Source organism: Coenobita brevimanus, chromosome 61 (assembly GCF_032717465.1).
Source record: "Coenobita brevimanus isolate Jiangsu-jjx chromosome 61, ASM3271746v2, whole genome shotgun sequence".
Lineage (NCBI taxonomy): Eukaryota > Metazoa > Arthropoda > Malacostraca > Decapoda > Coenobitidae > Coenobita > Coenobita brevimanus.
Window position 1 is genome coordinate 29,100,268 of NC_137014.1, and position 15,000 is coordinate 29,115,267.

The following is a 15,000-nucleotide window of genomic DNA, read 5'->3' on the forward strand; positions in this document are numbered from 1 at the left end:
TGTCCACTGCAGGACCGGCCTATCCCGACCGAAGTGGGGACGATACAGCCAATGTATCCCTACCAAGTGGCTTACAGTAGGCCGTCTGGTAGAGACTGTATGTAGGGTGAGAAGTGCTTTTAAGTGCAATTGTTGTGCTGGAGTGACTTTGTTTGTGTGTGTAGTCTGTGAACCAAGTGTAATCGGCCCGCGCAAGCCGACTGGGTGCAAACATACTTTACAGTATGCAACACTGGCTCAATCACAGCACCCCTTGTGTCCGCCAATGCAGTACGTGGCATGAAGAACGCTCCCAAAGTTTATTACCCTGGCGGGGCGCGAACCCTCGTTCCTAAGTGTATGAAAATGCACACTTTACCACTGTACCACAGAGGCTCCTTATATATATATATATATATATATATATATATATATATATATATATATATATATATATATATAAAATATGCAAGAAAGAAGGAACCAAAGGCTAAGAGCCCAGAAACCGTTCCTGCTGAGAAAAAAAAAAAAACAAAAGAGAGCCATATTCAAGATCTGTTCATTTTGAGATGCCTGGCGTTTGAAAGACTGGAGATCATAGGAAGTAGGAAATGCAGACATAAGGAGACAGTTCCAGAGTTGACCTATTGCATAAATGAAGGACTGGGAGTAGCAGTTACCTCTTGCATTAGAGAGATGGACAGAAAAGGGACGAGAGTTTGCTGCTAGACGGGTGCTACGCGCCCGTCATAGAGGTGGAAGGATGCAAGCAGACAGTTCAGAGGAGCAGTGACCATTGAAGTAGTGATAGAAAAGAGATAAAGATGCAACAGTGCGGTGAAGAGAAAGAGGTTGAACGGAGCCAGTAAGAGGAGGAGAGATCATGAGACGAAAAGCCTTTTACTCCACCCTATTGGGAAGAGGTGTATGTGGGGAGCCTTCCCACACATGAGAGTTGTACTCTACACAGGGGCGAATAAAACTCGTGAATAAAGTTACCAACTATGCAGGGGTAAAGAAGGCACGGGGTCGGCTTAGCACACCTAATCTCTTGGAAGCAAATTTTACAAGAGATGTAATATGAACTTTCCAAGATAAGTCCCGAGAGAATGAAACCCCAAGCAGTTCACGGTAATGCAGGATTAAGCTGGATATTATTAAACATTCGTGGGTACTCCTGTGGAAGATTTTGTCAGGTTGATAGGTGTAAGAACTGAGTCTTTGAGGCATTAAAATCAACCAGATTATTTTCACCTCAGTCATAGATACGAGCCAAGTATATATATATATATATATATATATATATATATATATATATATATATATATATATATATATGTATAATCTTTGTCTATCTATCTGTCTCTATCTATATATATGTATATACATAGATAAATAGGTAGATAGATCGATAGATGGATAGGTGTATATATATATATATATATATATATATATATATATATATATATATATATATATATATATATATATCTGTTATGCCTTTCAGCGCAATAGTTTTTACTCGACCCCTTCACTGCGGTGGCATATTAATTCTTATCTCCTGACGACCGTATTCTCTCTCTCTCTCTCTCTCTCTCACACACACACACACACACACACACACACACACACACACACACACACAGCTTAGGAGAGGCTTTTTACGAGCTGAAAGGGTTAGATATAAGTCTTCAACCCTATTTATGAGAAAGACCTTTACTAGTTTCCATAAAATAGTCTGGAAGGAGGGAGACAGAGAGAGAGAGAGAGAGAGAGAGAGAGAGAGAGAGAGAGAGAGAAAATCCCGTTATCTTATCCAAGGGGTTAAGCTGAGTCCAATTATTGTGTCGAGGTATAGCATTTCACCTTCACCTGCCAGAGTTTTCGTCCTTCTGTAACTTATTTAACATACCTCAGTGGCTGAAAGAGATAATGCTTCAGCTGATCATCCTTTTGCACAGCACTTCTTCGTGACTAGCCTCATAACCTCTTGCGTTACGGTATTCTTGCAGCTAAGGATTTGAGAGAGAGAGGGGGGGGGGCAGAACGAGGGAGGAATAGTGCTAAAGTGGATAAGGAGAGTGGTTTTATCCTTAGGAATTTTTGTGGAGAGAGAGAGAGAGAGAGAGAGAGATTTACTGGAGGTACATTTAATATATCCAATATGCTATAATCCTGTATGTGTATTTAGGGGGAGGGGGTGCAACCAAAACTGGAGAAAGGATTTTGAAGAGTCTTGGCAAATGATAAATTCTGAAGGGATGTTATACTTCCTATTAATTATCCCCATTAATGTTTCAGCGCACACACACACACACACACACACACACACACACACACACACACACACACACACACACACACACACACACACACACACACTAAAACTCATTTTTAATACTACCATTGCTATCATTATCACCCCCACGGCATCTTCACACGAACGTCATCACTACATTGTCATTTTATACTCTCATCACACCTCACACTTACCTCATACTACACGCCAGCATCACACTACCATCGCCATTACCGTGTCCCTTCACACTACATTCAGTTATTTTTACACTGACTTTCACGCTTTCTTTAGGACTATTCATAACCACTGTTACTTATTACGCAAACGCTCACACCACCATTGAGTCACACACTACCCTCACACTGGATAGTATGCCCACAATTTCGGGACACTGACCACGGTTCCTCCTATTTTCACATCAACAGAACTTTTCACACTACCATCATACTAAACTTCCACTGTTATTCATACTTTTGCACACTGGAATTCACACTAACCTTGCAGTAACTTCCCCTTCACACTTGTCGTCATCCAGCCCTCTTTCACCCTGAGCTTCATTCAGTTCATATTACCAGACTCTCTCTCTCTCTCTCTCTCTCTCTCTCTCTCTCTCTCTCAACCTTGTAACATTAGTCCTCCTCTTTCGTCAATTTAACCATTTACACACACACACACACACACACACACACACACACACACACACACACACACACACACACACACACACACACACCACTCTCAATCTTTCCTTTCCTTTCCTACCTCACAACCTTTTCATCCCTACCCTTCCTTTCCTTTGATCCCTTCCATTCCCGTCGTTTCCTTCTTTCCATCTCCTTGCCTTCCTTGGCGTGTTTCCCTCTTCCTTCCCTTCCTTTCCTTCTTTCCCTCTTCCTTCCTTCCCTTCCATCTTTCCCTCTTCCTTCCTTCCCTTCCATCTTTCCCTCTTCCTTCCTTCCCTTCCATCTTTCCCTCTTCCTTCCTTCCCTTCCTTCTTTCCCTCTTCCTTCCTTCCCTTCCTTCTTTCCCTCTTCCTTCCTTCCCTTCCTTCTTTCCCTCTTCCTTCCTTCCCTTCCTTCTTTCCCTCTTCCTTCCTTCCCTTCCTTCTTTCCCTCTTCCTTCCTTCCCTTCCTTCTTTCCCTCTTCCTTCCTTCCCTTCCTTCTTTCCCTCTTCCTTCCTTCCCTTCCTTCCAGTCCTTTCCTCCTTTCATTCTTTCTTCCTTCAGTTTCGTCTCCGTTCCTCTCCTCTTCTTACCTTCACCCTCGCCACCCATTCCCCTCCCTTCACCCTCGCCACCCTTTCCCCTCCCTTCACCCTCGCCACCCTTTCCCCTCCCTTCACCCTCGCCACCCTTTCCCCTCCCTTCACCCTCGCCACCCTTTCCCCTCCCTTCACCCTCGCCACCCTTTCCCCTCCCTTCACCCTCGCCACCCTTTCCCCTCCCTTCACCCTCGCCACCCTTTCCCCTCCCTTCACCCTCGCCACCCTTTCCCCTCCCTTCACCCTCACCTCCCTTTCTCCTCCCTTCACCCTGGCCTCCCTTTCTCCTCCCTTCACCCGTATCTTCCTCTCACCATCACCCTTCACCACTCCCTTTACCCTTCCCTTCTCTTTTTCCTGCCAGTTCGTTTCCATCTCTTCAATTTTCTCGTTTTCTTTCTTTTTTCGGATTGCGTTTTCTCGTCTCTTCTCTTTTTCCGTTTCGTTTTGTTTTCTATTCTTTCTTCTTTCCCTTCCTCTCCACTTTTCTTTTCTCGTTTCCTCTCCTCTCCTCTCCGCTACGCTACACTCCACTCCACTCCATTCCACTCCACTCCAGTCCACACTCCACTCCTCTCCTCTCCCCCTTTTATTGCTTCACTCATTCCTTCTTCTCACTCTCATATCACTCACCCTCCCCTCACCCTCATTTCCCCTCTCCTTCACCTTCACCTTCACCTTTCCCATCTTCATTACCTGACACTATCGCCTTGCCACATGCCTTTCTCTTTCTCTCTCTCTCTCTCTCTCTCTCTCTCTCTCTCTCACACACACACACACACACACACACACATACTATATATATATATATATATATATATATATATATATATATATTCTAAACCCCGTATAATACGTGTAATTTAATAAAGCATCAGAACTCTCGGGGGGAAATAAAAATAAGAGCGTATGAAGTTTCCGTGCGCTGAACTTTGACCTTGGATCGATCTGCACCAAAATAGAATAATTTCTTCCCATTCCCACACACCCACTGGAATGTGTGTGCCCCAGGTGTGCAATGGGATCAGGTTTTCAAAGTCTGTAAACCAACAGTACTTACATATATATATATATATATATATATATATATATATATATATATATATATATATATATATATATATATATATTTAAGTAACAGAATAGAGGAAGGAAAAGCAAATTAATGAAAAAATAATAATAATCCATCCACCAGATTACTGACATCCTCCATTCATAAAATATCTGTAACAGTTGGACTTAAACAGCTGTAGGTTGATGTTTGGGGGGAAACAACTCTGGGGAAGCAAGTTCCTGAGGGATGCTGTTCGGGGAATAAAAGAATTCTGATAGGCAATATGGCTGAGTGACATTCCAGTCATGAGTGCTACCAGATGCCCGTGCGCCACGAAGGCATGGAGAGGTGGCACAGTGGACGCAACTTCATCTGAGCATTTGCCATAAAAATATCTGTAAAATAATGTAAGGGAGGCAACATTCCTTCTTACTTGTAGAGGAGGTAGTTCATTTATAATAGTACGGTTATTAGTGATTCCAATAGCTTTGTTCTGAATTTTATCTAGTTGTTTTAATGCAACCTCTCCACATCCATTGCACAAGGTGAGCAATATTCAAGCTGAGAGTGCATAGGAATCTTATTATTGGTAACTGCTCATCAGTGAAGACGTTACGGACTCTGAAAAATAGTCCAAGTTTCTTTGAGGCGGTTTTAGCAAGTGATCTGACATGAGAGGTCCAGCTGAGGGCATTGTTAAGTGAGACACCAAGAATTCCAATATTTTTGGTGTTGGGAATATTAGTAGCATTGTAGGTAACATACGAATCTGGCAATATCTCTCTATTAATAAATTGTATATATTCGGTTTTACTCGCATTAAATGGGACAAGGTGGTTTTGTCCCCATTCACTGATCGTAGATAAATCTTGATTTATGGAGATGGCTGTACTGAGTTGTGAGTTAGAGATTTTAGACTTTGTAAGTAGGGGTTTGAGTGTGAATGAACTGTGAAGTGATGAGTCATCTGCATATGCATGGATGGGATTGTGGGTGACAGATGAGAGATCATAAATATGAACTAGGAACAGGGTTGGTGCCAGAACTGATCCCTGTGGCACGCCGGCGTTATTTAAGTGGAAATTGGAATATACATCATCAACTTCTACTCTTATTTTTCTATCGCTGAGATATGAGGAAAGCAGAGAAACAAAAGACGTTAGTCCATAGCAAGGGAGTTTGGATAGCAGGGAATGATGCCATACTCTGTTGAAAACTCTAGAAATATCAAGGGCTACTGCATGAGTTTCACCATGTAGGTCGATTGATTGATGGGTATGAGTCGGTAGACTACGAAGTATGTCAGTGGTGGATCTTTCATGGCGAAAACCATATTGTCTATCACAAATTAAGTTGCTGAATTCAAGATGTTTAAATATGTGCTTAATAATTAAAACTTCAAATTCTTTACCAAGAGAAGATGTGACAGCTATTGGTCTGTAATCAGAGGGGTCAGAGGAACTTCCTTTCTTTGGAATTGGGTGGATATTGGCTTCTTTCCATGAATTAGGGTTATGAAGAAGTACGTATGCTTAGTCTGAATAATTTAGCTAGAAGAGGCAAGTTCTGAGGAACAATTTTTCAAAACAAATGGAGGAATTCCATCTGGGCCTGGAGCTTTGTTGGTTGGTAAACTGTCTAGGATGGATTTTACGTATCTTTTCTGTATTTTAAGTGGAACAATTTCGGGAGAGTCAAGTTCTTGTACTGGATCGTTCTGGCTGACTTCCTGTGTGGTAGAATTTTTTGGCCGATGTACTGGCAAAGATATAACAGATAAATACAGTAAATGCATAAACATAAACTGGTTCGATTGAAATACCTTACTTCTTTGGCGTGGCTAGATATAAGTTTTGCTTCAGGATGAAGAAATACCAGCCAATAAACAAAGGAAATCATATAAGTGGCAGGAACGTGTACATAGATTACTGGAATATTTTTAAATAGTGGAATCCATGAGCCTTCCAGACTCATCTGCAGAACGATGGTTCATCAGCATCGTAGACCGAATACTGTAACTGTGATCCGTGCATCATAAAATTGTTCTGAAAAATGCTGAATGTGCTTATTTAATGAATAATGCGATATTCTTCCTGTCAAGTTTGTTGGTAAGTACATATTGCCTTTGTGTCTTACACACAAGACTCGAGCTACATTAGGCTATGTTCAGTACATCAGGTCAAACATTCAATACAAGGGAGACCATCACCCTGTGGCAGTCCTGGGTGACGGTCACAGCACAGTATGTTTTCTCAGAGTGTTGTCTAACCATACCTTCTCTTGTGTTTCCATAGGCGTGCCCATGCTGTACATCCTGCTGTGGTGGCGTACACTGCTGCCATGGTCCAGTATCACCGTACCCGTGCTGCCGTGGACACACTTGGTGTCCACAGTGAGTCCTTGGGTGGGCTCCACCATATACCACCTGTTTATGAACCACAGGGCGGGGGAGTCATGTTACAAAAGTCTACTGCACCTCGATATGTTTGGCATCTGGATTACCCAAAGTTTTGGTAAGTGTGTGTGTGTGTGTGTGTGTGTGTGTGTGTGTGATAGGTTGGAGTCGTAGAATGATGCCATCGTGTCTTACAAAAATCACTCGGGTTTTTACTAAATCCCGCAAGGTTCTCTTTGTGGAATCTAGAATCGCCCACTTTATCAACTTAAAAATTTCTAGCATTTCTCTTGTCTAAGTAATGTACAGAAGCCACTCGATCTGCCACAACAGCGAGAGGGTGGAGGGAGCCGAAACAGAGAACGAAAATTATTATATAGTTTTTTTTTTTCCCCTGGTTACTTCCCATTTACATAATTTTTGCTTCTTAAGGACGACTCTGTTTAATTTAGGAAAGTCTTTCATATTGTATGGGTTTATCTAGGCTGTATCAAACCTTGCCGCATGAAAAGACTCCCCTGAACTGAGTATAATCGTCTAGAAGCATCTTGAAGGAATCGACCTGCTCAGTCCAGTGACGTAATTACTTGGGGTATTCGTGCATCCTTGAAACTTTTCTTCAGCCTATGGAGACTCTTTGGCAGTGAAAGTGTACATGAAGGCTGCATCTAACCCATGCAGTTGCAAAAGTATAGCTTAACGTTGATCCCTTCACTACAGTGACGTTTTTTTTCTGTTCAATCTCATTGCCAGTAGACTTATTAAACGATTTTTTTTTTCATAATTGATGATTTAGGCTACATCTAACCACCTCCACTTTGAAATCTCTCCAAAGATGAATGAAATCGTCTGCAGGTAGCAAGAATAAAGTAACAAGTACGTCCTGGGATTGAAAAGGTTAATAATATCTGGAGGCACCGAGAATTAGATACGTAATTGGACTGAGTAAAGTTTGACGGCTGATCGACTAAATTTAAAAATAAAACCTTGCATTACTCCTTCAGATGAATGTAAGAATTGAATGCAATGAAAGTCTCTCTCTCTCTCTCTCTCTCTCTCTCCATACATACGTACACACTCGTATATGTATATCATCATCATCTGGACCACCTTTCCCACCCCAGGGCAGTGTGAGGAGTAGCAATATATATATATATATATATATATATATATATATATATATATATATATATATATATATATATATATATATATATATATATATATACCTTTCCTACCCTAGGGCAGTGTGAGGAGTAGCAATATATATATATATATATATATATATATATATATATATATATATATATATATATATATATACACAGTACGGTATGTATATAATGTTTACCGTATATAATATATTTTTCTATCTTTCTATCCGTCAATCTGTTTATCTGTCTATCTATCTGTATATCTATCTATATGTAGATAGATATATACCTGTATATGGGGTTCATGTTATGTTTTTCCTTTAAAAATACCTGAGGCTTGGGTTACAGTACGAATAAAACTACAGTGACGTCAAGCCAGTGACAGGGGAGGGGCCGGACCAGGGGTTGGGGGCAAGAGTCCAAGTATGGTGTGGGAGGGAGGGGGGAGAGGACGGACCTAGAGGGTAAAGGGTGTAGGGTGTGGAAGCGGGGATTGGAGTCATGTTGGGTGGGGGGGAGGGGGAGGTGATGGGGTAGCAGGTCAGACGGGGTTGGGTCAGAAAATTGGCTTGCGTGACTGGACTCAAATATGGGATGGATGCGGGGAGGGGGCAGGGAGAGGGTGTTTCGTCTGGGAGGGGGGTGAGGTGTTACGAGATGCTGACGTCAGTGAGGAAGAAAGAAGGATTAACCGTATCTAACATTTTTGCTTCTAAAGTTTTAACCCACTGTGACGTCATTTATGGTCGTGAAGCGACTTTGGGGATTTCTTAACGCCTATTCTTTATCGATTTATTCAGCACATTTCATCACAGTATCCTTTTCTGTGATAGTAATGCAAAATATGCTTATACATAGGCTTTGTAAATAGCATAGAAGAGAATAATAGGGTGTTATGTGGAAAATAAATCGCAGAGGAAGGAGTGTTGCGAAATCCTGAAAGCTATAAAGGGTGCAGCACTTAGACTCAGGCTGACTTAAATCGTTTGGTGGGTGCAGGAAAAGACACCGTATTGAAGGGGCTGCCGTAACATGCTGTGGGCAAGTGGTCCAAGTGAATGAAGAGAGAGAGAGAGAGAGAGAGAGAGAGAGAGAGAGAGAGAGAGAGAGAGGTGATGCTCTTGCCAGGAATACAGTTTTGTAAGTCTGCAGTACTCTCCATTCAAAAGGAACTTAATTATATAGCCGAAATGCAGTTCCATTCTTTTCGCGAGGCCTTGACACTTTTGCAGTTAAAAGACTGAATGTCGTAAACAAAGGTAGTGAGGAAAATAAGTGTGCACATAAAGGACCTGGGACAACTTGCTTTACTCATACATCACTCAGGGTCATATGGTAGGTAGTTCGTCCCCTGAGGCCCAGCACTCTAACTACGCTTAACAAATGACTAAGAGACCTTCACATGTCGCCGACTGGGTGCTAATACGGTGCCGGCTCAGTGAAACATGCCAGCGTTATCTCATTAAGGACTTGTGGTAGTGATAACGTTTTTTTTACCCTCTACCTGACAAGAAGAGGGTGTTGTTATAACTGGGATGATCAAGATAGGTGGCGTAGAGATTTTCGTTTCCGGAGCAAATCTCAGACAGTATTAACTATGGTCATGAAATTTCACATAGTTATGTGTCGTATAGTGAACTGATGCCTTTTGATAGGTAGAATGCTGTGTCGTAAGTAGGTTTTTTTTTCCCTAATGAAAAAAGAAAAAATCATATTTCAGTGCGATCTGCGCAAGGAGTCTTAAGGGCCCGACTGTACCTGTTATGTAATAATAAAAAATGGCTGTTTATTACCATGGATAAACTACAGAAATTTTGGCCAACTCCATAATGCCCTTATTGTTAGTCGCGTTTTCTTGTTTAATTGTGGCAGGCACTTTTGCCCTTCAGAATTAACTGATTCCGACCAAACCTGGACACAATGACCAGCCTTGACCCATTTGTGTCCGCACGATTTTAGTTACTAGGCAACTACTCGATATCTTGCAATGGCTGAAAAGCCGCTTTTATTCTTGTGTAATTGTGGCAGCTACTTCTACCCTTCAGAAGCAACCGATTCCGACCAAACCCGGACAAAATGACCAACTTATGACTTGGATGTGTTCGCAAGGTTTTGGTTGCTAGGCAGCAACTCATTGCCTAGCAACGGCCGAAAAACCGCTCTTTTCGTATTTTTCATCATGTTTAATTGTGGCAGGCACTTCTACCCTTCAGAATTAACCAGTTCTGACCCAAACTGGATACAGTGACCAGCCTATGACCTAATTCTGTTCGCAAGGCTTTGATTGCTAGGCAGCTACTCGTTGCCTGGTAACCGCTGAAAAACCGCATTTTCGTACTTTTCACGTTTTGAGCTGTAGAATCATTACTAATGGGTGTAGAAAGCTCTGACCTCTTTAGGCGTGCTCTTGAGGTCATTCTCTGTCGGAAGTGTGCCATCCATTTTTCCCATCTCTCTTCAAGTTTTCGAGTGGCAATCCTGTGAAGATTTGCCTCGGTGTCCTTTGCAGTCTTGTTTAATTGTGGCAGGCACTTCTTCCCTTCAGAATTAAACATTTCCAACCAAACCTGGACACATTGACTAGCCTATGACCTAGTTGTGTCAGCAAGGTTTTGGTTCCTGGACAACCATTTGTTGGCTAGCAACGGCCTGCTTAGCCCCTCCATGGCCGTGGGTCCAGAACTTGTCGGGATCCAGTAGCCAGCCCCAGCACTATTTTTTCTGATATAGGAAATCGATTTTTTCCTCCTACCAAATTGAAGAGAAACATCTGGCGAACCTGGCAATGCAATTTTTAGCTTCCGAAACCCATCCTATGCTTCGCAGTGAAGTGCGGAAAATTTCGCAGAATGTGTACACGCCGGTGGAAACTAAGGAGAGGTGTGAAAAAGCATCACATTGTGAAATTTCCGTGTTTTCACCCCCTAAAAGATTTCATTGGTGCTGAAATGGTTTGAAATGACTAGATATGTGTATTACGAACAACATCAGTACATAATATGGGAGGTTTCTTAAAAAAAATATTATTTGTCTCAGTTTCTTATGTTTGTGTTTATGCAAGTATCGAGTTATTTCTGTTGTCTGGGTGGTTTAGTTTGTCGAAAGGAGGCGAGAGATGGTATTTTTTTGGACTAACCAGATAAGGTCCTTCTTTGTGTGTATAGGGTGAACCGCAACGGCCGTCGTCGCCTACCGGCTTGGTTAAGTTTTAATGTCTCTTTTATGCGGTTGAGGGCCGTTATACGCTTGGCTAGGTGTGCAGGGAGGTGGGGGGGGGGGATTGTGCTTGGTCAGATGGAGGGTTACAACAGCGTAGCGTTGCTTGTTTTTTGTTTTTTTCTTAACCCTAACACTTTCTTGTTTGTTGTTTATATCATTTTAATATCGAAATAATTTGTATCAGTGACATACAAGAGGACATTATACAGAATAAATTGCCAAGAAGTGCTGCAGTATCTTCAAAGCCACTTAGAATACAGCTGTAAGTCTGTTTTAGTGAAATTCAGATTCCTGGCGCAGCTTAGCATCGATCAGAGAGGAGAAGGGATTAGGTGCAGATAAAAAGCTAATTCAGCAGGATTTTCTTTGCCATATAAGCAACCCAGACGTAGCCTTGACAGAGAGAGAGAGAGAGAGAGAGAGAGAGAGAGAGAGATTTGACAGATCAGCTTCCTGTGCGACCTGAAATGTAGAAAAAAAAAAAAGTGAGAATCCACGCTTTTTCCTACTGACTGTAGTTAATACTTCGTATTACAAAAAGGGTCCTTGTAACATGTTTGCCACACGATATTTACCTATCTATCCATCTGACTATCCATCCACACACATACACACACACACATACATTATATATATATAGATATATATATATATATATATATATATATATATATATATATATATATATATATATATATATATATATATATATATATATATATATATATATATATATATATATTAAGGAAGAGAGAGGGGGCGAAAGGAAGAGAAATGGGGCAAAGTGATGAGAGTAAATGAGTAATGGAAAATAAATTTTAGAAAATGGTAGCTAGGAGGGAGAGAGAGAGAGAGAGAGAGAGAGAGAGAGAGAGAGAGAGAGAGAGAGGGAGAGAGAGAGAATTTGGTAGGTCAGCTGTCGCGTCTTGCCGTTAAAAGGTCACATACTTTGACCCTGGAAATTCTCTCTCTCTCTCTCTCTCTCTCTCTCTCTCTCTCTCTCTCTTTCTCTGCCAGTTAGCCTACCTGTTGAGAAATGTTGCGTCTAATATACATTTTGTTCTGTATTTTTTACCTCTGAATATTAACGAGAGAGAGAGAGAGAAAAAGAGAAAGAGAGAGAGAGAGAGAGAGAGAGAGAGAGAATATTACTAAGGTCTTAATGTGTTTTTCTCGCATTCAGTTTGTCTCAACAGTTATCTCACAACTACGAATATATTGTATCTTCAGTTTTAGAAAGACAGCGTAAAATTGATCCTTATACTCGTAGTAGTAGAATGACGAATAAACACAGGAAGTCAAGTAAATATATAGTGGATATTATTGTATTAACGAATTTAATATTACTCCGTCGTCTCATATGTATGGATGCTCAGTTGACAGTTCGCTGGTGACGTCACAGGCAGCCCTCGGCCACGTTCACTTCGACAAAAACAAGTTGTAGACCTTAACACCATTTTTTTTTTTTTTTTTAGTAGGTAAGGTATAAAAAGAATCTTCATTACCAGGCGCAATAAGAGGCATCTCGATGTTAATTCCGTAAAATGTGAGTTCCGTGATAAGTTCTCGTTGACTTAGGTGGCTTTCTATAATCTATTCACTCTAACTTAACCTACATTGCCATCTCGCCATCTTCGGTGCATAGCTGTAAGTATCGATTAACAGTATAATATGATGCTGATAGCGAACAAGTGTTGTGGATAGGATGTAGAGCCGTAGCTTTGTTCACTTCTGCCACTGAGTTATGTGAATATAAGCTGCTAAAGGACGAAAATATGAGCTAATTTAAGGTACAAAATTGCATAATTATATCATCTCTACTTTTGCGATTTCTGTGTATATTTCACCTTAACAGTTACTTCTGTAGTACTTTCTGTCTATTGTTTAAATATCGATATAGATTGGACAAGTACCATACATAAGAATTGGTGTGTTGTAGGCAGAATATGTAGCTAAGGAAGAGTTGTTACGAAAATTTCCCAAGTCTGCTGCAGTCAGGGTAGATGCAGTCAACACCCCTTCCTTTCACACTGGGATGAAAAAAAAAAAGAAAAAAAAAAAGCCGCAGAACCTTGAATATCCCGCAAAATGTCAACGAACATTCGTTTTTCTGGTATTATTATTATTATTATTATTATTATTATTGGTAGTAGTAGTAGCAGTAGTAGTTATACCACCGAACTTGACGTGGGAGTTAGGGTTTGCGTTGATGTGATTGTTATCGAACTAGGTCACGGATCAAACTCAAATACTTAAATGTTACAAGGTTAAGCGGATGTAACGCTTATTTGTTAATGCTTGTTTGCTGTTTGTTTTTCTATTGTCAGAGCTTCCTTAGTCATTTTTATCAGTTTTAGGCATACGGAAAAAAGCATCTAATGTTGAAGTGTTACAAGGGCATGCGACAATAAAACTTCATATGCAGTCAGTCCTATAGTCATTATTATTGTGCAAGGCTTTTTCTTGCACTAGGTCCTACCTCACCCCGTCCTTAGGTGGGAGAAAATGATGATGATGATGATGAGGAGGAGGAGGAGGAGATTTTTTCGTAGGTACCATCACGAACCAAAGTTGACGGTCATTTCCGTGCCTGCTTTATGTTTGTAAACATCCCTTCCTCCCTCCCATTCCGTAGATTTATCATGATTCCTTGGGAGGGTGACTTCTGTGACTAAAGAGTGCTTAGGTTCTGAGAAAAGACCACCACCGACGCGGGGAGTGGGTTGATACAGGCTGCTGTATATAAAATGTGGCAGAACAGAAAAAATGTCAATTACAAACCACTAAGACAAGAAATGTGGCATAGTTCGTTACTTGTGACTAATACTTAACGCCACAACATTATCGCACTGCCGCCCTTTAAAGCTGCGTTTTTCTACATCGGATCAACATTTTTGTTATATATATTTTTTCTACTTGTTTTCCTGTTATTGAAATAACTGCTTTGTCAGTGTGAAAATGCAAGTACTGGGAGGGCAGACCTAGGCGTACCTATGCATTTTTTCAAGATTGCTTGAATTGTAGGGGGAAGGGAGATGATTACATGGCATATCTCCTCCAGTCCAGTTGTGGGGGAATGGGGGGAATTTATCCACCCTGTTGCCCGAGGATCTACGCCCATGCTTCTTCCTTACGTCATCTCTCTCTCACACACACACACACACACACACACACACACACACACACACACACACACACACACACATTCGACACCCTAAACGTAGTCAGCGCCTGCAGTGAACCCTCATCTAATTTCTGATCATGGTAATCCCAAGGTGTTCAGGTATAAAAGTGTAATAATTTAGCCTGTTATGTTCTTCTGTTCTTATTTGGCAGACAGTGCTGGGGAGAACTTTACATTTTCCTGGACTGCGTGTTGTTATTCTGCAGAGTGTTTTATCATTTGCCGCCTGCCCTGGCCCGATCAATGCCGACAGCCTTGGCAACTTCCCGCTCCACGCTAGAGAGAGAGAGAGAGACAGACAGACAGACAGACAGACAGACTAGGGATGGGGTTTAAATATGAGGCAGCAATTAGAGAGAGAGAGAGAGAGAGAGAGAGAGAGAGAGAGAGAGAGAGAGAGACGGACAGACAGACATCAAACAGAGACTAGGGATGAGGTTTAAATATGAGGCAGC

At 41.3% G+C, this 15,000-nt stretch overlaps 1 protein-coding gene across 1 annotated transcript in view; it reads left to right on the forward strand.

Moving 5' to 3' along the window:
* Positions 1-15,000, forward strand: part of LOC145403728 (progestin and adipoQ receptor family member 4) — a 98,809-nt gene that overhangs the window by 29,374 nt on the left and 54,435 nt on the right. The window contains exon 2 of the mRNA XM_080275408.1: positions 6,888-7,106. Within this exon, the coding sequence (XP_080131534.1) occupies positions 6,888-7,106 (219 nt within the window). The remainder of the gene's footprint in view (positions 1-6,887; positions 7,107-15,000) is intronic.